The following is a 22,783-nucleotide window of genomic DNA, read 5'->3' as shown; positions in this document are numbered from 1 at the left end:
AGCATGAACCTGTCACTGCATTAGTACTTTGATGCAATGATATTCGTGAACATTAATGACAGATGATGTCATTTCAATAACTCTGCATTGGCATTGCTCATTAGATGCAATGTTGACAAGAGACAATTTGATTATTTATTGGAAAATTCTTGAAAATGATTAACGGTATATTTGAACTAAAATAACAAGATTTTCTTAACTCATCTTTTAAATATCTTTCTGAATAAATTAGCTGCAACAAAAATTGTGACAATATATCAACGAATTGTTGATTTTTATAATAGGGGTGATATCAAACAAGTTCTTTGGAAATAAATTGCAAATTTAATCACCTCATAATTTACTAGAAAGAGATTTAAAAAACAGCCATTGGTCTCAATTGGTATAGATCATAGGCACAGCTTTTGTTTTCCTTCAGGAATCCAAAATTCATGAACAACTTTTTAAAAATGTGTATTGTTTAGATAAGGACAGGGGATAATAGATTTAGAATTAGAATAACAAATAGAAATTGTCCCTTCCACCACTTTGACAGAGGTTAAATATTTGATATTATAAATTTGATGATAAAGAGCGCGTTTGAATAACATGCACAGCCAAACACTTTTCTTTAAATAATAAGGCAGAACTCATAGCTTTGAGAATGATGAACACTAAAGGAGAAAAACAAAATAATTTTGATAATTCACATTAGAAAAAAGATCATTAGGAATGTTTAATTGTATTTTTTAAATGGTTCTAAATGTTGCAAAATAATTGAAAATAACATGAATTTGATGTAGCCAGTAAATAAACGATAGTCTAAAAAAGCTGCAGACAATCATGAAAAAAGTTTTAAATGGTGGAGGATAAATAAGTTGATAATTGAATGTTACCAAAATGGTTAAAAGAATTAGGAATTTGATTCCATTTATGAAATGATTAAAAAATGGCGCAGGAAAATCAAACATGAAATTTCATGACTTGAAGACAGGTAGAACTAGATGGAATTTTGACTGCGCGCAGTCGAAAATGATGCCTCCGCCATAGAGCAATTTAAATAATAGTGAGGTCTCTTGCTTTGCGCAATTTCTCAAGACGCGTGCCAAATTTCGAGGCAATCGGCCCCTCCCCCCCCCCCCCCCCCCCCCCCCCCCCCAGTCAGGGAGGTGCTCAAAATAGCCCAGTTAAGTACGGGTTAAGTAACGGAACATATTTCAAGTGGTTCTTGACATATCATGACAAGTCCTATACATGTAGTCTGAAATTTTCAAGTTGACCTCTATGACCTTTGACATACATGTACTCCAAAATCTAATCTGATCGTTTTCCTATGGTGATATATATACTATCCTTAAGTTTGAAGTTTAAATCTCCAGTGGTTCTTGAGATATTATGATAACAATCTCAATGTATGGAATTTCATAAGTTGACCTCTGTGACCCTTGACCTTTGACCTACGTGCTCCAAAATCTAATCAGATCGTCTTCCTATGGTGATACATACTATCCTTAAGTTTGAAGTTTAAATCTCAAATGGTTCTTGAGATATCATGATAACAATCTCAATGTATGGAATTTCATAAGTTGACCTCTGTGACCCTTGACCTTTGACCTACGTACTCCAAAATCTAATCAGATCGTCTTCCTATGGTGATAAATACTATTCCTGAGTCTTAAGTTTAAATCTTAAATGGTTCTTGAGATATTGTGATAACGGTCAAACGGGACGGACGTACGGACGGACGGACGGACGGACGGACGGACGTACGGACGGACGGACGTACGGACGGACGGACGTACGGACGGACAACCCGAAAACATGATGCCTCCGGCACCACCTTCGGTGGCGGAGGCATAAAAATAATAACACAGCAAAGAAAATGTTTAAACAAAATTGCCTTTTTTCATTATGAGAAGGAAAATGCTGTTTACATTGTTACTTTGAAGAAGACTTACCAAATTACAATGTCCTTTCATTACAGGGAGGGAACATTATACTTTATGTGGATGGTACAATTACAACTATTCAAATTAAATTACATTTATTATTATTATCATTCCTATCACTTGTTTATTTCATTTAAAAGGGAGGGGGGGTCAATTGTCAATACTTCTTTTTATAAAGTAGAAGTGCTATTTTGCAAATTTCAAGCACAAGTTTTCCATATTGTTTGTTACATTATGATAGGCATGATTAAATCGATTAATGTTACACTATTGCTTTTAATGTTGTTATCAATTCTAAATATTAGCAATTATCTAATATCAGTATGAATATTGATGAGAAGATTATTTTCATCATTTATAGAGTTACCGGTATACCATTGAAATTTGTATCAGATATTTGCATAAATCAATATATGTCACTTTCTGCAATGCACTATAAACCACTCAAGCATGAAACAATAATCAACATGTAGCTTAATTAATCAAACGATACAAACATATAAACAGAAGATGAGCATTGCCTATTTATGGCACTAGATACTGGAAAATATTCAATTTCACTTCAAACTTTGAATAAACAGAATACATATAGGCACAATTCAATTTTTGTATGAAAATGAAAAGTTTTAGATTACAGCCTGTTCCAACAGAATATAAATGGAAACACAAACATCGTCCAGACATTTGTTTTCTTCCACTGATTATAAATGAATCTTTTTTCTGATTTCTGAATAAGACCTTAAATGCCAGGTGTATGAAAATATAATTTTGATACTTTTCCAAGAAAATTCAAGCTGTTGAAGGAATTGTTGATCTTTTAAACACAAACAATGTCCAATAAATGTATCATTATTTTCATATAGTGTATGATACATTAACTGGACATTATGTTTATGCTTCAACCATTCAATTATTCCGGAGATAATCTGGTTCCAAAACCAGATAAATTTATTTTAAATTTTAATTTGGAACAAAATGTATGGATGATGTTGTTTCAGAAAGTACTGTATTTGCTGTTTTTTAAAAAGATTTGTACATTAATGGCCGGACAATACATAGAGAAATCTTGATGAAATTCCACAATTCCTCTTTTGACATTCACACTTTTTGTGTGTGCAACTAAATTACCTGCACCCTTGCAATATTTGTGCTCCTTCCAACATTTCACAAAATGTCTTACAATATAAAAACCTTTTCCAGATCTTTAATCTACAAAGGCATATGCAATGAAGTTCTATAGGGATTGAATATCATCTCTATTGCATCCCAGTGCATAGGATTGAGACAGAATTGGAGAGGATTCAGGGCCAAAGAGCTTCAACATTTTGGATTTTCAAATAATAGAAAGGGAAATAAAGTTTCGTTTCTATTCAATGGTGACCGATATGATAAAATGATTACCATAACACTGATTCAAATCATAAAGGATTCACAGTATTTCAGGAAACAACATCATCAAGTGAGATCAAATTGTCGGCCGGGTGGCAGAAGGGCGTTAGCGCACGAGCGACTCAAAAACTACTTTTAGAATTATTCGCATTTAAAGATTTGTTTTATATTTAAACTGCTTTCGCCTCGAAAATTGGTTTAAAACATAAAAGACTAATAAAAATGTTGTAGAAGAACACGACCACAATGTTTTTCTCGGAAATAAGTCAGTTTTATAAAAGTTTGAGGCGGTTTAGTGCTAACGCCCTTCTGCTTAAAGTTTCATTATTGACCTGAAATTCAAGCTAACGCCCTTCTGCCAGCCAGGCGACGATATATGATGACCAATATAAGATATGAATATGAGATGGCAAATTAAAAACCATATATGTCACAGCATGCACACCTGTGGGAAGAGCGGTTGAAACAAAGGGTGCAACAGAAAGTGTGGTGGAAGAGACTTTAGTAGAAGGCACCACCGCGTCAGTGGTTAGAGCCACAGTAGTGGCAGAAGGTGGAGCAGGAGAAGACGCAGAGGCCTGACCAGCGTTCTGATCTGCTGCTAGGGGAGGTGTACCTGAGGCATCGCTGCAACCTTCATTGTTGGGCCCGGTGGCATATGTGACCTGGTCAGGGCAACATCTGAATTGAGATTCCTCGCAGCCTGGACGGATCTCATTGGGTGTGACAATGACAGCTGTAACAAGAGAGATTGATAGAGAAACAAAAAGATCCACAAGGTGAGAGAGAAAGAGAGAGAGAGAGAGAGAGAGAGAGAGAGAGAGAGAGAAATAAAAGGAAGACAGATGAGACAGAAATATAAAGAGAAAGAAGAAACATAAAGAGAGAGGGGCAGATAAATACATATGACAGAGAAAGATATATGGGTACAAGGAGAGAGATAAAGATAGAGACAGACAGAAAATAGGGCAGAAGATAGAAATACATGTGGGGGGGGGGTGAGAAAGTGAAAGAAAGGAAGGGAAAGAGGGGCAAAGGAAAAGAAGAGACAAAACAGGAAATGTTAAATGTTTATGAATCTAAAAATTGTTCCAAAAAAGTTACGTTATCATACTAAGCTTCAGTTTAGCTATGTACACATTGTATCTTGGTTGATAAGATATACTTGCTTCTATGACTTTCAACAAGTTCATTCATTATCTGAAATTTTTCAAGCAAGAATACAAATTTTAAGTGTAAGGGAGCTACAGACGTGGGGGGGGGGGGGGGTCTAAAGAAGAAGTTATTCAAATATAAACCATGCAGTCAATCTCTCAAATTGATAGTAGAGGAAGAGCATTTTCTTTGAACAACTTTGACTTGGGAGGTCACTTTCTGTGGAGATATACAAAGAAGATAATGTTTTTGTTCGTTACACTAATGATGATGCAGTAAATCTCCAACACTGCTAGCACTTCAAAAACATCTTTGGACCAAATTGCCTTGATGAACTTACTCTCACAAGCTCCTTCATTCTGGACCATAATATTTCTCTGTTCCTTGCAAGCAAAGACCTGTAGCTGACATCGACTAGGATACGTCTCACCGTTGTCTCCACAGACCACCTGAATCACGTCTGTGTTACATGATGACGAGGTAGGACAGACGCAGGTAGCATTCTGGCCCTCTACAGTTGACTCCTGACATTGGGCGGAGAAGGGGCAGGTCAGGTTTGAGCATGTGATGGCGCTAGTCATCATCTGTTCCTCCTCTGTTGTTTAAATCCATGGGAAAACAAAATCATGACAATTGTATTGATATTCATATCTTTTTGTTTTCTATAATTCTGATGAACAAAAATATTCATGATTATTCTAAATAGTAAGAAAAAGACCCTCTCCAAAGTGCCTAATTCACATAAGGTGAGAACTTCTTTGCCAACATAATGTGTATACATGGTAATATCAAATTTGCATCAGCATTTAAGTTAATTAAAAGTGTCAACAATCCGAACTACTGATCTACTACCTGTCCTTCTATATATTATACCTAGAAATAAATAGCTTTCTTGTTTATCTTCAATGTCAGTTTAGGTGGAAATAAATTCATCAAAATCAAATTTAAGTAAATCTTTAAAGTGAGTGAAATTAAGTTATCATTAAAATCACCTTTTTAGCTAATGCCTCTATAAATTCATCAGTTGGTGTTGTGACTAGTTTTTATTTATAGTGAAATTTTAATCCACAACGATGTACTTTCCTTCCACATTTTACAGTGGAAATGTCATTTCTTACCTGTCATACATCCCATAGGTGTCATCGTTAGACCTTCAGGGCACATGTTACACTTGAGACCGATGGCCTTCCTTCTGCATCGGCAAGCACCAGATGTCTGGTCACAGTCATCACGACGAGAGCCATAGGAAGAGCACCCACAAGCTGCAAACATCCAAACACAAATCAATGATAAATGAGTAAGTTTCCTTTTCTACTCTGAATAAGTACCAACATACTGACATACCAAAGAAGAGTATGCTACAGTCAGACCTGTCTACAGCGACCACCCAAGGGAAACACAAAAAGAGGCCTTTGTAGACAGGTGGTCTTTGTAGACAGGTTTCTTCAGTACATGATTCAATGAGAAACCATTTTCAAGGGAAACAACAAATGTGGCCTTTGTAGACAGGTGGTCTTTGTAGACAGGTGGTCACTAAAGCAGGTTTGACTGTATATACTAAATCTTAGATGCTGAAAATTGTATTCATATTCATATCTTTTTGTCTTCTATAAGCTAATAAATTTTAGATGCTGCTTATAAGTCCTTTTCAGGACTACACACACACACACACTCAAGAAAGAAAGATTACTGACAGTCCTTTTCAGGACTCCCTAATCCTCCCCCTCTCTCACATGGTGCAACTGTACGCCTACTGTATACTAAATCTGGTTTGCTCTTTCAAACATAAATGAGAAGGTATCACAATCTTCCAGATATCATATTGACTTGGACTTGCGGAAAAAAGCAGATAAAACTCAAGATGGCCATTTGTACTTAAAATCTGCACTTGAGATTACGATTAAGATTAATGATTCTCTGAAAGTCTACGGTCTTGCAAATGTTATAACCACCTGGCATTCATCACAGCTAAAGCTCCCACACATTATGGAAAATAGAACTGAGTGGAAATATATGTCAAGTCAGTGTGAATATGCTTGACTTTTTATTCATACAGCTTTGTGATGTAAATGATTACATTACAACTGATTTTAATGAGAAAAAAAACTTACTTTTGCATCCAATCCCGTTTCGTTCCAGGGAGAGGAAGTCATAGTAGCCTGGTTCACATCTATCACACTGCTTGCCTCCTACGCCAGGCTTACATGGACACTGTAGGTTACTAGGCTCACAGTAAACAGAGTAGGAACCTAGAGGGTTGCAGTTACACACACCTGTACAGAGATAAATCATATCAAACATAGGTCAATAGTAGTTAGTAGGTATCTGTAACTAGAATTTGAATACAATTTCTCAAAGGCATTGGTCCAGTGTTGATCATCTTCCTTGAATGTAATTCATTTATCTCTGTATTTCTTTCAGGAAACGTAATATGCTGTAAATTATATTACCATGTTACATGCACATATAGAGAAGGGAAAGTTATATGTGCAAAATATATTGACTATAATTTGTTTAGATCCTACCTCATTGATTGTATGCTAATGAGCATTCAGCATTGATTTACTTGGACTGGTGGTTTTGCAATACTGATATACACTAAATTTTCCACACAAACTTCAAGAGAACAATTTAGAAACAATTTTGAGTAATACATGTACATGTAGCAAGTGTTATGAAATCACTGGGGCAATATTCAAAGATATGGAGAAATACCATCCATTTCTCTCTCTGTGCAGTATTTCAGGGATGAATTTATCAAATTTAATCATTGTTTAATACCCCTGACTAATAGATGTAATACTCATTATTTCAAATATTTGAAGAAAGCAATAAGACGATTAAAGTGTGACTCACTTGGACATCCTTCTCCGTTGCTACCCAGAGCCTCGGTCTGGTTGTCAGGGCAACATCCAAACACTGATTCCACGCAGCTTGGTTGGGAGGTTTGCTCTGTATACAGGCAGTCACAAGTCAATTAGCTACCACCAAATCAATTACTCATGCTCATTACAATGTTCAATTATTCCACATTTTCTAGACAAAGAAAATTGTATGGTCTTCTGAAGACCAAAGGGCGTTCATTCATTACATTGAAATGGAGTTACGCCCTTTTGGCTACCTTTGTTGGATACCTTATGAGTGCCAAATGGGCATTAGGTGCAAATAATTTTAATTTTGAAACATCACCAGGAGTTTAAATGAAAATTGTGAAAAGTAAGTCCGTAAAGCTGAATCCCAAGATCTCATTTATGTTTTTCAATTTCATTTTCAATTTGAAAATATTGTAGTATTTTCTAATTTATACCTCCTTTTCTGGGAGGATTCCAATTTTACAAACATGTAGTGCGTATTCATGGGGAAATGGCTATAGAAGAAACATAACATTGTATACATTTTTGTGTGTAAATAGTATACATAAATAAGAATATAATTGTTACAGAATTCATGTTAGATAAGGAACACATGAACCTAATTACTAGGGAAATATTGTACTTGTTAAAGAGGGGGTTATGTAAATTTGGTTACAAAATTTAGGAATTTAGGAAATCTATATGAATGTTAAAGTTCATGATTTTCATGTTTATCTACATGAACACTCTCAACTACATTATGATGTATCTTAACAATATCTATATCTTTTGAGCTATAAATTGGTCAAGCCAAAGTTAGTACAAGCCTAACTTTTACAGCGTTTTTGGAAGCATCTCTGTTTTGAAAATTAAGGAAAATATGCTCAACTAGGAGGGTGAATTCTAAAGCAAAGCATGAGGGATTTTCCTCAAATATTTATGGCTATGAATTATCACTCTTTTATTATCCTTATATAATCTATATCAGAATTAGTTCATTCTATATTTCAAGTGAATATCTGATCAATGATAACACATTTTCTTTATTGATTTCTCTATTTTTTTCTCCATTTTACAAGGAAGCGTTAAACTTTAAAATGCACTTCTCATAGCATCCCTTTTATGATTTCAAGAGTTTCAACAATTTTTATCATAATTCCATTGATTTTGATGATCAAAATATACCATTTATCAACTTAGTTAAATAGTAGGAACAGTAATCAAAGACCAACCTCCTGTGACTAAGGGAGCCATTCCCGAACCGAGTTGGATGGAGTGAAGAACAGATCCAGACATGAAAGAGGGAAGGTAGAAGGATAGATGAATAATGCAAGGAGGGTGGACAAGGATTAAATAGTGGGAGAGGGTTTATCAATAGACAGTCACAAAGATGGGCAGAGAAAAAAGAGAGAAGTTTAATTGAGCCAGAGTAATATAACAAGGGACAGGAGAGAGAAAGGGAAGGAGAGAGAGAGAGAGAGAGAGAGAGAGATAGGGAAGGAGAGAGAGGATGGAGAGAGAGAGAGAGAGAGAGAGAGAGATAGGGAAGGAGAGAGAGAGAGAGAGAGAGAGAGAGAGAGATAGGGAAGGAGAGAGAGAGAGAGGGGGAGAGAGATAGAGGTAATCAGATACAGTCAGATACAGACAGACAGATGGGAGGAGAAAGAAGGAGAAAAACAAAGTGTCAGAGAGACATTGACAAAGTGAAAGCAAATAAGAGGGCAAAAGTGGATAAGAGATGAAAATAAGAATAGAAAATAAATGAATAGATAAAACATGACAGATATAAAGAGTCAAACAGAGAAATAATTACAACATCAAAGCAGAAAAGTGACATGACAAAGAAGTAGAAAGTAAGACACATGTTTATGAAACCCATCACAAGGCAAGAAAGATGCATTTTATTATGCAAGAGCACAAGAAAATAGACGATAGAAAACACACAAAGTCAACACAGGAAAAACAAATACAATGTATTTACAAGTAACATAAAAGGGCATTGCATATGGTAGTAAAGACATTAACGGTTATAATAATTTAGTAGCAAAGCACATTGTGAAGTACATTACAAGATGGTGAGAGAGAGAGTTACATTATGAGATAGGAAAGAAGCAAGTAAAAAGACACAGATTGAAATAATACGCAAAAATGACATAATACAAAAAGTAGAATACAAATAGCAAAGAATTACAACAGCATGGGAGCATACAGAACATAGAATGAAAGGATTACATATGAAATTAACAGAGAATGATTTTTACATGTAGATTTCAGATATGATGGGTGGATAGGAATTAAGAAAGAAAGGGATAAGGAGATATAATAAGGTAGGGAGAAAACATAATAATACTACAATTAGTTGGTTGCATGAACTACATGTATCTATCATACGTTATAAGCACTAATCTTTGTAAAATAATCAAGGCCCATATCATTACAGATATTTAATATATTACTGAATATCACAATATACATGTAAATATATAAACCTAGTAACGATTCAAGTACCTCATCACTGTTTAATGACAATGATGTTGATTTTTAAATGCTATATTTACATCCTTATTTATAAATACTGATCAATTTAGAATGAATATATAAATTGTTTATGGAATAGAACTTCAAAATAGTAGTTAATTTGAGCTCATGACAAAGAAAAAAAGTCGTATTGCACAATGATATATTTCTCTTTCTTGAAAATAAAAATAGTACTGAGAGGACTGTAATTTAATAAGAGCCCCAAAAATGTCACTGTTTTCCAAATATATATTTAAAAAAATTGTAAATGACTTAGAAATTAGTTTCGTTTGAAGTACAAAATAGGTTTATACTTCAAAAATGGGTCTGACTAGATCATTCTATATGATGAATGAAACATGCTTTTCTATAATTGTTTAAAGATGTTCACTTTCATCTCTGAAAATATTATTACTGCATGACTAAGGAAATTATTACAATTCTAATGTTAAATAACAGTGTAAAAGAATGAATTATATGTATTCATGTAATTATGAAATATGAAATACTGATTAAATAAATAGTTACATGATAATTATAATTATATTGAATAATAAGATGAAGATATTAAAGATCAGATTGAAGTAAAACCTTGACAAGACCATAAATGCATTGAATTTTCTACAGAATGTTTGAATGAGCACCTTGACTGATTGATTTGTATAATTCTCAGATTTTTGTCATCATGCAAAATAAATAATAAATCTCTTTAAAAAAAAGAAGTAAATATCCAAATACAAATCAAACCCCATTTTCCTTACAGATATGAGCCTTTTTGACTTTATAGCTTTTTATTAATCTAAACTTTAATTCAAACACCACTTTCAATCTCTTCAATTTCCCACTCCCTCCTTCCTTATCCTTTACCTACTGGTTATGCCTCAAGAACCACTTGCTCACTGGCACAGCAAAAAAAGAACCTCCAGAGGGGGTGTATATGACAGTAGCTATCAAAGGGGCAATACTTATCCTCATCTTTCCCTCTTCCCCCTCCCTCTTTCTATATGCATTTAACCCTGGGCTATACTCAAGAACCACTTTCATACCGGTGCAGAAAACTTCTCTAGAAGATGGATGTGACAAAACCCTACCTCATTCTTTTACATCCTTTGTTCCTCCCTCCCCTTGGCTTCCCTCTTTCCTCTGCCTCCTAGCATCCCCTATAACCCCTGGTTATGCCTCAAGAACTATTAGCTCACCAGCGCAGCAAGCAGAGAACCTTCCGAGGGGGTGTATATGACAGTAGCTACCGGAGGGGCAATCCTCCCCCTTCCCATCTCCTATTACCCCTGGTTATGCCTCAAGAACTATTAGCTCACCAGCGCAGCAAGCAGAGAACCTTCCGAGGGGGTGTATATGACAGTAGCTACCGGAGGGGCAATCCTCCCCCTTCCCATCTCCTATTACCCCTGGTTATGCCTCAAGAACTATTAGCTCACCAGAGCAGCAAGCAGAGAACCTTCCGAGGGGGTGTATATGACAGTAGCTACCGGAGGGGCAATCCTCCCCCTTCCCATTCCCTATTACCCCTGGTTATGCCTCAAGAACTATTAGCTCACCAGCGCAGCACGCAGAGAACCTTCCAAGGGGGTGTATATGATAGTAGCTACCGGAGGGGCAATCCTCCCCCTTCCCATTCCCCTATAACCCCTGGTTATGCCTCAAGAACTATTAGCTCACCAGCGCAGCAAGCAGAGAACCTTCCGAGGGGGTGTATATGACAGTAGCTACCGGAGGGGCAATCCTCCCCCTTCCCATCCCCTATAACCCCTGGTTATGCCTCAAGAACTATTAGCTCACCAGCGCAGCATGCAGAGAACCTTCCAAGGGGGTGTATATGACAGTAGCTACCGGAGGGGCAATCCTCCCCCTTCCCATCCCCTCCCCTATTACCCCTGGTTATGCCTCAAGAACTATTAGCTCACCAGCGCAGCAAGCAGAGAACCTTCCAAGGGGGTGTATATGACAGTAGCTACCGGAGGGGCAATCCTCGCCCCCATTGTCTTCTTGGCAGGTGTATGCCTCCATGGTTGCCTCATTTACTAGAGGGCTCTCACCATCACATGGCTCCATCTCAACATCTACAAGAGGGCAAATGGAAAATGAGGAAATTTAAATTTGTTTTGCTTTTATTTTTTTCATTCTTGTGTTGAAATTTCACAGAAAAGGTTTTAATGATGATCATTAACAAAGCACATCCATTCATCACTACAAGCAGGTAAACAAAAAGAATGATTTTTACGTTCTGTATAAATTAATTATAAGTATTACACGATGATACCGTGTATTTCTTCGGAATGTTCTTAATTTCCAATGGTGAATTTATTTTGCATTGAATTGAAAGAAATATGGAGTGATCGAATATAAAGTCAATGACTATTTTACTAAAAAATATACATCAGTAATACAAACAATATCATCAACTCTCTGAATTTCCAAACATTTTGCACATCTGTTTGATATATGTAACAAATTGTTGAAAGGTAAACAACCGAGTTGAAATATATATATATATATATATATTTCTACACCCAAGGCTGAGCAAAACAATTTTTCTTTTCAATTTTCCAAAATTCTACAAATATGGATCACTGATTCTCTTTGTGATATTTGGCTTCTGACAAAATGAACAAGACATTTACAGAGAAATAATCTTGCTCTTTACCTTCACATGTGCCAATCTTCTCCAAGACGATACTTGACTGTTGTTCACAGGCCGCTTCTTTGAGCTGACATTCGTTACCATACGTTGCCCCGTCCGAACCGCAAACAGGCAACCTCACAGCAGGGCAATTGAACTTGCAGATGCACTCGTAAGTATCGGCCGATAGAGGGCGGCATATACCACCAAAGCTACATGAGGTCTCGTCACAGAGGTCAAACTCAAATTCATTGGGAGGCGTGGCGCCGCTGCCTGAATAATCAGGGAACTCTGTGCCACTTCCGGAGAACTCTGTTTTGAGGGTAAAAAAAGGAGGAGAGATAAATAAAAGATATAAGAAAATCTAATATCCTGATTTGGTACAAAAATCACAGAACTTCAGTAAAAATAGTTGAATTATCATAAACTCTTTCCTTTTCATAAAACATCAACAGAGAATACCTCATTTTGGTTGTAAATAAATCTATCTACATATCATATTATTGTGGCATGAAGGAATGTTAATAAAGATATCTTCACATATTCTGAAAACTGCTCTTTTATTCAAAATTATCATTTATTCACACTTAGATGGTAATTACTGTACGTCTGTTTTACTTCCATTATTCATATGTTGCCAATTTAGAGCAACTAAATACATACAGATTCAAACGATAAGATTATCTATCATACAGCTACACATATTTCAACAATAATACAATGACACTTTTTAAAGCATCAAATCAATTAGTACTTCTAAATCTGATTGGTATATCTATTTATTCTTTTGAATTAAGAAGAAACCCACCATCACAGGGTCCATAGTACTCCACAGTGAGGTTGGACTCGGCTTGACATGCTGACATCTTGAGATGACACACGGTGTCATAGGTCACCTGGTCCGAACCACAAACCATGTCTTCATCGGAGCGTGACATAGGGCAGGACTCCTGACATACACACATACCCTGGTAACACACCTGGTTGAAGCGCTCCGTCTCGCATGTTACACCAACACAGTCCTCTGTAATGGTCATCATCATATCAAATAGTCAGAATTAATTTGACCAATAACAACTATAGCAGCAACAACAGCAGTAACAATAGCATTCAACACTTTCATACAAGGTCTTAAAGTATAAGAGTGATAAGAAGTGTTAATATTGTAAAAGGATAAAAATTCTTTATGTTTACATTGCATTATTTAACATATTCAACATCATTCTAGAATGCTAAGGAATGTTCAAGACAAAAGTAAATATTCTTTAGCAATATCAAATTCATATGAAACGACAAGCAATATTGTAAGTATGGATTTGCCAAACAGGAATTTGACACAGAGGCAAATTTCTCTTTTTAACACACCAGTATCATAGTCTTTTTGCTTTACCAAATCTCCTACATATGTCTTTCAATCAATAAACTTATCCACAACTTCAATTAATGATATCAGATAACAACTTTCTAGGTGATCTAAACTTGACTGGGTCAAATACATTTCTAGCCTATGCTTTGGAGTCTATTGAAAATGTGTCTCACAACAACAACAAATTTACCCAATAAATAAAGAAATACCTGAAATTATTTCCCACTTACCGCATGCTCCATACGAGACAACTGTAATGTTCTTCCTAGCATTGCATGCCATCACGTTGAGCTTACACTCGCTGGCGTACGTCTCTCCATCTGACCCACAGACAGGTAGATTGATCGTCTGGCAATGGTCACTGCATGTACAGGTCGGCCCGTCAGGGGTCATCTGACAAAATGACCCATGACTGCAATTTGTTGTTTCACAGGACTCTGAATAATTAATAATTGAAAATTTTAATTTAATTCAGATGAAACTAAGGTAGTAGAACACATGCTCAAGCAACACTTGTTTCACATTTGAAAGCCTGTAATAACCAAATACAGTGAAACCTGTCTATAAAGACCACTCAAAGGAGACCAGAAAAGTGGTCTTTATGTACAGGTTTCTGAAGTACATGTTTCAATGAGAAACCATTTTCAAGGGAAACAAAAAAGTGGTCTTTGTAGACAGGTGGTCACTAAAGCAGGTTTGACTGTACTTAACTTCAACCTTGTAGCAAACACTACTATCGTTCCCGACTCAACCCTTACATAAAACCCGCTTGCCACCATAACAGTATATCTTTGATAAAATAAAACTTGGAATTGTAACATATGTTACAGCACCAGAATTCAGTTAATGTACAGAAATTTGAACAACATACTAGCACGTTATACACTATATGGCTCTATCATTTTTTATTCACTTTATCTGGTCTTTTTGTGGTGAATTGGACAGGATTTTTTAAAAATAAATATTTTGTTTAAAGCCCCCCTGCACTACTTATAGCTTCTTGCGCCATCTATATAGCAGACAATGCCTTATCGGTGCCTATTGGTCCCCCATGATCCCCCTTTTCTCATTTTAATTGAGAGCTGATTTGATGAGATAACCACCTTTCAGTGACCATGCAGGGAGGTCTAATCCCTCCTGGCCAAACTAGTAAAGACGGACTTTAAAAGAAGTTAAACAAAGTTTTGGTGACATACCACAAGGTCCATTAATTGCAACTTGAATATCGATCCCGGCTTCACAAGCAGCCTCCTGCAAAGCACACAATCCTGGATAGTTGTTACCGTCTGTTCCGCACACAGGGCTCACAGCGCCCTCTGTCTTATTACATGCTGGGGTTTGACAACCGATTATATTACTTCCATCTACAGGGCAAGAGAAGGGCAAGTCAAAAGGAGATAGTAAGATCATCACATATGTTTGAATATTTTTTTGAACCTCATAACTACAGACTAAATATCTGAAAAAGTTATCTAAAATTTCATTGTAATCCTAGTATAAAGGAACGAATGGATGCATGGTCAGCCCATCTCCATCTCTAGAAAGAAGCAAATTTAAGTTTCAACTTTTCTTTGACTAAATGTACATCTATACAAAAAAAATCAGTCTGAACAAATAAGAGTGAATCTATATCACTGTCTGTTCATTTCAACATTTCAGCTTTGGTAAAAAAAAAAAAAAAATTACTCACAATTCATGTATGCAACCTTGTTCCAAACAAACTATATTCCTTGCTAATTGGGCACAATTGTAGTATAATTAATCTACAAAGAAGAAAACACCAATAAGACCCCACACTGATATTTCATGTATGTGGGTTAACTAAAATACAGTCTAATTGCGCTGCAAGAAACAAACATGCAAGTATCTCTCTCTCTCTCACTCACCACAAACGCCCTCTTTTGCTAGAGTAATGTCAGTGCGTTCCATACAGCTGGCTTCTTCCATGTGGCACATGCTGGAGTGCGTCAGACCGTCGCTGCCGCAGACAGGAGTAAAGACCTCGGGACAGGGCGTACACACACACTGAGGCATGCCAGCATCGTCTACCAAACACTGGCCATAGTCACAGGTGAATTCTTCACAGGGATCTAGGGCAGGTGTGAAAGAAATAAGGTTGAGAAATCTTTTGATTAAAGTAATTGAAATCTAGAATTTAAGCTTACATTTACATGTATATACACCCTAAAGTTTAGTATGCAAGCTTAATATTCACTGTGATATGTTTTTATAATTGCTTGCTTTTTTGTTGTTTCTTTTTGTAATATCCTATTGGCGATTAAGAGTGTAATGCATTTAATTGTATATGAGAAGTTCAATATCAAAACTGAGATCCCAATCTATCTAAAGTTGGGATGATCATACCATTTTTCCTACAAGCAGCTCACATGATATTTCAGTTAGCCATCCTTGGTAATGTTTGCAGTATGCATGGTATTATATAGTTATTGATCACTTTCTTTTAATGCCGTTCTATTTATTCAAAGTCAAGAACATACTTGATCAATATTAGTTCACAATTTTCATTGAAAATAATCCATCAGGATAAGAAGAAAATGTACAACAGAAGCATTTGGTACATTTTGTTTTGGTATAGCTGCTATATATTTCTCCTGTATATGAAAGAAAAAGACTTTTCAATCCACTTACGTGTTCCGTCCTCACAGGGGCCCTCAGTGAAGGTGATTAAGATATCCTCTAGGTTACTCAGACATGCAGCTCTGTTGATCTCACAGTCATTGTCATACGTCACACCATCAGATCCACATACAGGGTTTATCACGCTGTTAGGACAATTGGAATCGCAGCCTGGCTGGGGCTCACGATTACGATCCAGCTTACACACTGAATTCTCATATTCAACCTCTTGGCAAGGGTCTAAGAACAAAACATATATGATTTAAAGAGATTTATCAGATTAGTATCAAAGGTCTTTTCAGGTATTTTAAATGACATACCAGGGATGACTGAAGAAATCTGCTAAAATTTTAATCCAACTTCTAGTCCAAACAATTTTTTGTATCTTCTTAGGAAATCATAAACTTGGGAAATTCTTAATTTATTTATACATGTATATCTTTTATATCAATTTCATTTTGCTTTTAAGAAATTTTCAAAAACTATCATAACAGATGCACCAATTAGGGTCAAGGGTCAAGGGTCAGAGATTGCATTTCCTTCTCAACAATATTATGTTTAGTTTTGACATACCAGTTTTTCCAATATATACCACTGAAAGAATGTAAAACGTAGCTGTACTTTACAATTTTATTACAAGCTTTTGGCTTGTGAGGCCTTCTTCAGGTTCTGAAGTGCAAATACATACAAAAATATTCATACAATGTATTTGTACAGCTACGTTTCACATTCATAGACCATTTTCTTCATGCCTACATATTCTGTCAGAGTTGAGAATTCTCGCACTGTTATATACAGTGTGTCTCTAAAAAAAGTAAACCCAACTTCAACGGCAAATTTTCAGAAAACTATAAAATATTTACACATTATTTTTTATGGTTAGATAGTCCAATAAGTCCTCTGTCCAATGATACCACGTAGGTTATGTAACTCTCATGCATGACTGAGCATGATTCAACTTAGTGAATGGGTGTGAAATCATCACTGTGGCAAGTTAGAATTGCACTGGAAGTTCATCAATCAAATGACATAGGAAATGTCTGATTTCTTACAAGCATAGCTTAGGGATGTGTACCCTCGACATGACCGCCATTCCTTTCCATGCAAAGCTCGCAACGCCTCCTCATGTCCCTGACAGCATGCACGCCTGATCATTCCCTGATCTTGTCGTAATCGGTTCACTTCACCTGTTATCTGTTGCCTCAGCTCCTGAATTGTGGCCGGTGGGGTTTGGAACACTTTTCCTTTAAGATACCCCCAAAGAAAGAAATCGCATGGTGTCAGATCTGGTGAACGTGCAGGCCACTCAACTGGGAAATGAAGAGCAATGATGCGATTGCCAAAGAGTTCAGTCAAACGATTCCTCACAGCAATAAGTCTGTGGGCTGGGGCCCCATCCTGAGCCCACCAGGCCCTGCGGAATGCTCCACGTCGTTGTCGGGGGAAGATCTGTTCCATCTCAGGCACAATAAAATTGTTCAGCATGTCAAGGTACGCCCTGCCATTGATGTTGCCTTCAAAAAAGTAAGGTCCCACCAATGAACCATTGCCACAAAGACCAATCTAGACACTCACTTTCTCCCTGCTCATGTTCTTATTAAAAGCATATCCCGGTGGATGATGGAGTTCAGCATACTCGTGCTCATTGTGGGTGTTTACCATTCCATCCATGGAAAACGTTGCTTCATCCCCGATGGTAAAAAAACTGGAGGAACTGTCGATCTCGGTTGCACCGGTTCACAAACCATTGTGAAAATTGAAGTCGTCTGGGAAAATCAGCTGGTAGAAGTTGGTGCTGAACATGAACATGATATGGATGGAGATGCAAATCCAGTCTTGCTATTCTGTTAAAAGTTGCGCGTGGTATTCCAGTATCATTTCTCCTGGTGCTTATGCGTGGGTTGGCTTGGATGGCCTCTCTTACCACTTGGATGTTTTCAGCAGACCTCCCAGTTCGTCTGTGGCCAGAGTGTCCTTTATTCCTGTTCAAACTGGTTCCGTGATCAGCATACTTTCTCACATTGTACCAGATGGCTCTTTTTGTTGGAGGCTGCCTCTCGGGGAACTGCACCCGAAAAGCATCTTGAACTTCCACAAAACTTCTTGTTTCCTGGTATCGAGTTACCAGGAATACTCTCTGCTCAATTGTCAACTGTACCATGTTTGGAAAGCATGTGAAGTGTGTCTGTGTTAGGAACAACCTTTGCTGAAGTTGTTATGTAATCATAGGCCTAACATGTGACAAAAATTTAACTTCAAATAGGCCCTGAATGCATGACAATAGCAAGAAATAACTTGCCACAGTGATGATTTGACACCAGTTCACTAAGTTGAATCATGCTCAGTCATGCATGAGCGTCAGATAACCTAAGTGATATAATTGGACAGAGGACTTATTGGACTATCTAACCATGAAAAAATAATGTGTAAATATTTTATAGTTTTCTGAAAATTTGCCGTTGAAGTTGGGTTTACTTTTTTTAGAGACACACTGTATATATACATTAGATAATAAATCTCCAGTTTGAAAGAAGACTTACCACACAAACCCTGGAACACCACAGTTACACTTTTTTGTTGCGAGCAAGCAGCAGCATTCAGATCACATTCGTTGTTGTAATCGACACCGTCACTACCGCACACCGGGTTGTAACTCTCCAGGCATATCTCAGGACACAGGCAACTTGCAACAGCGCCCTCTACGACGCAGGAAGCTCCGAAGTTGCATGTCACGTTGTCACATGGATCCACCTCAACTTTGGAAGGAATAGAAAAGGGGGAGAATTATAAAGTTGTGCAAGAAATACATATATATGAAGAAGGGATGACAAAAAGGAGCTTTCTGTAGGAAAAATAAAATCCAGATTTTAATACATAAAACTTTCTTTGAATCATTGTTTTAGTTCATGATGTTATTCAGGATTTAACAGTATTTTTCACCAAATTCTCAATATCCAAGCCTGAGCCACTTGCGATAGTTTAGTATACCGTATCTGTATATCTGCAGTGTATGTACAGCATATTGTAACATACTTGACTCGATAGTATGGGCCTCCCTGCAAGCAGTGATGATGGGGGCATTAAGATCTCTCATTTTCTTGGTATTGCTAATTAATGTGTTTACCGGTAATATAATCAGTGTTTGATATATACAAAATAATCCTCCTTTTTGCTGATAAATTAAACAATATTATACATACCACACATCCCCTCATTAACAAGAGTGATCTCTTTCTGTTGCCTGCAACTGGCTGCCTCCATCTCGCACGTGTTGCCATAGGAAACACCATCACTCCCACATACAGGACTGTAGATCGACAGACACGCATTGGGACATTCACATGTTGCTCTGTCGCCCTCTATCATGCACTCGGATCCAAAGCTGCATTGGACACCCTCACATGGATCCTGCTCATCTGATAGGATTGAAATCAAATCAAATCAAAATCAATATCAATACCAGGTTAACAAAGGATTGTGATTTAATCAAATAAAGATACAATAAACAAGAGAGTGTGGTCTCATCTGAAGAAAAAAATGGGTAGAAATAGTTTTCTTTATACAAATTACATAAAGGTATATCCATCTCATAAACTTGATTAAAATGATATAAAATTTATGATTTTCGTTCATATTGTATTTATAGGGTCATATCGGGAATGTTTTTAAGGTTATATTCTATTCAATGTGGAATATGTAAATACACGTGAAATTGAAAAGTACCGGTAATGATATTAAAAAAAAAACTGTCATTTGATAGCTATCGATTTGAGATTAAGCTGCAAATTGGCCTCCTCAATTTCAATTTCAAAGGAGAAGGAATTCAAGTTCAATCATGTTCAGATTTACTTCAGAAGCGTTCCCTTTAAATGTTTCTCCAGCAAACATTTGCAAGATGTCCCCTAAGCCAAACTATTTCCTGAGCAAATAGAAATTATATTTTGACAGGGGTCTCTCATTTCTTACACAGAGGAGTCGCAGACAAAGGAGAATGTCAAGAACAAACTTGATGCTCTATTCATGGCTCTGTTTGTTTGGGCTGTTTGGTAAGGACCAAAGTGTGTGTGTGTGTGTGTGTGTGTGATGAGGGCCAAAGTCTTTGGGGTGGGTGCATTCACACGAGTGAACATGAAATGTGGAGAGTGTAACGTTTACAATTACGATCCGAAGATACAATTTGGCATTTTTCATTCTGATTCTGTGATTTATTAAACAACATAAAGATTAATGATAGCGTAGATCCAAATCCTAAAATATGCTAACACTTAAGACAAGAGCGTGGAAGAGGTAACATTTCCAGTAATGATGCCAAGTTTTTAATGATCGCATCTTTTTATATTGCATCTAATAGCGAATGATCAAGATAATCCAGTTGAAGATTTTGATCCTGATCCAATTAGAATGCAAAAAGAAGACTGAAAAAAGACATTCCACTCACTCCATATCTTCTGAACACATCTTTTTATCTAAGAATGTTAAAATAGTTCAAAAGCTCAGGTAAAATCAAAGAAAAATAAAGTAATCAAATTTAGTCTTATAGTGATTGTACTGAAGAGTGTGAACTTCCCTTGTGTTGAAAACTTCTTCACAGGTTTTGTTTAATCAGTTATGTAAACATATTTGTATCTCAAAAGAAAATTTATTTTATGATAAAGTATTCAAATGCTATTCAAATATCGATTCATCAAAATTTAGTTTTGTATCAACCTGCTGGATCTGTTGAACATCCTTCTTTGTCATAAAAATTTTTCACTACTGTTCCCAAAAGCGTTTCCTCCCATGAGACACGTTCTACAAACAGTGGAAACACACCCATGTCACTGTGTAAGTAAGAGATCAAAACAGTTCACAAGCAACGAGCAAGTAATATGTTTGTTCACAATTTCAGCAGTTTGTCTAACTTGATTGGGAAAGACACAACCAATCGAGTGACCTATTTCAACGCTTGGACAATATTACTGATTTAACACACCTGTATGTAAAGTGATGATTAAGAACGAGGTGAGACATGTTATGTCTGTATAACACTTTCTAGGTCAGACTGGGTGCTTTGGCAAGAAACCAGTTTCATATTTAGGGTCTCAGATTTTCAAAGGATGAATTAGTAAGGTAGTGTGGTGTTTCAGACCAGTTTTAAGGTCCACAAACACTTGCTCCAAACACAACTGCTCCAAGCTTTATTTTATTCAAAATAGAGGGTAAGGGTTAGGGTTGCAACTGGGTTTAAGGTTGGATTTAGGGTTAGGGTTGGTATGTATACTTTTGGGGATGGGTTGAATTTAGGAGGAATAAAATTAATATAAGATATTGACCTTAAAGCAATTTTTGCCAGAGCAAAAAAAAAAGTGCCAGAACCATTTTGATAATATGAATGAAGCATACAAATATACATCTATTAAATTTTCTTTACATTTACTTGAAAGTCATTTGAAGAATGTACAAAGTTATGAAGTGTGTTAATTTTAATGTTTAAATGACTCTCCCTCCCTCCCTTTGATCCAGAGTTGTAAAACAAGTACTTGCATTATTTTCTATTAAAAAGTTGCAAGTTTTCTTCTGCGAAAACTTATGTAAGCAAGGCAGGCCCTTGAACGTCACACTTTTCTTGTATAGCCAAACTTTTGCTACAACCACAAGACTGTAACGGCTAATTGGAAAATCAACACGATCAGGCCTCAAGCACTCTTCATAATGGACAGAGCAAGTTTCAAATTTCTCTACCAACCATATGACCTGACCCCTCCAACTCTTTTCTAATGGGTTTCAAAATATTTTCTGTTTTTGTTGGATTTGTTGCCATGGGAGGAATAACTTTGAAATGAGGAGCGGGACGGTTTGAGCAACAAAGTTTGAATTTCTTTAAAAGCAAATGTAAATTAAGAAGATTGGCATATTCGTTTCTAGTTGAATAGAGAAAGTCAGATTGTTTCTGATGGAGTAATGGCAATTCATTTAATATTTCCTGGTTTAAAAAAAATGTAAATACTGGAAATAATGGCATGTTCTTATCTCTGTGTGTGCTTCTAAATTGAACTTTCTCTTTGATAAACTAAATTAATAGAGAGGAAAATCATACTACCGGTATTCAAATTAATTTTGAATCCAATGAAAAAGCTAACAAAAGCATAAATAATTGTCAAGTACATCACATTCATATAAGAGAGACCTTTTAAAAATATCTATATATCTCATTTGATTTTATGCCAGCTATGTTCTTATATAAGTTAATTACCTAGGGTAAGCTGGCAAGAGCTTCTTAGGATTAATCCAAACAACTGAAAATATCTTTGGAGAAACA

At 36.4% G+C, this 22,783-nt stretch overlaps 1 protein-coding gene across 4 annotated transcripts in view; it reads right to left on the bottom strand.

Moving 5' to 3' along the window:
- Positions 1 to 22,783, bottom strand: part of LOC586604 (agrin) — a 61,354-nt gene that overhangs the window by 21,102 nt on the left and 17,469 nt on the right. For 2 of the 4 annotated variants that reach the window (XM_030987222.1, XM_030987224.1), the window contains exons 3-17: positions 19,686 to 19,901; positions 19,026 to 19,241; positions 16,498 to 16,725; positions 15,735 to 15,938; positions 15,045 to 15,212; positions 14,079 to 14,285; positions 13,291 to 13,506; positions 12,507 to 12,794; positions 11,767 to 11,922; positions 8,557 to 8,565; positions 7,329 to 7,424; positions 6,584 to 6,745; positions 5,591 to 5,734; positions 4,813 to 5,067; positions 3,763 to 4,053 (exon numbers count right to left, since the gene is read on the bottom strand). In XM_030987222.1, the coding sequence (XP_030843082.1) occupies positions 3,763 to 4,053; positions 4,813 to 5,067; positions 5,591 to 5,734; positions 6,584 to 6,745; positions 7,329 to 7,424; positions 8,557 to 8,565; positions 11,767 to 11,922; positions 12,507 to 12,794; positions 13,291 to 13,506; positions 14,079 to 14,285; positions 15,045 to 15,212; positions 15,735 to 15,938; positions 16,498 to 16,725; positions 19,026 to 19,241; positions 19,686 to 19,901 (2,856 nt within the window). The remainder of the gene's footprint in view (positions 1 to 3,762; positions 4,054 to 4,812; positions 5,068 to 5,590; positions 5,735 to 6,583; positions 6,746 to 7,328; positions 7,425 to 8,556; positions 8,566 to 11,766; positions 11,923 to 12,506; positions 12,795 to 13,290; positions 13,507 to 14,078; positions 14,286 to 15,044; positions 15,213 to 15,734; positions 15,939 to 16,497; positions 16,726 to 19,025; positions 19,242 to 19,685; positions 19,902 to 22,783) is intronic. The other 2 variants (XM_030987225.1, XM_030987223.1) reach the window with 2 other exon arrangements.

This window comes from Strongylocentrotus purpuratus, unplaced genomic scaffold (genome assembly GCF_000002235.5).
Source record: "Strongylocentrotus purpuratus isolate Spur 01 unplaced genomic scaffold, Spur_5.0 spur5_scaffold_16, whole genome shotgun sequence".
NCBI classification, from domain to species: Eukaryota; Metazoa; Echinodermata; class Echinoidea; order Camarodonta; family Strongylocentrotidae; genus Strongylocentrotus; species Strongylocentrotus purpuratus.
This window is presented reverse-complemented; position numbering and strand designations above follow the sequence as displayed.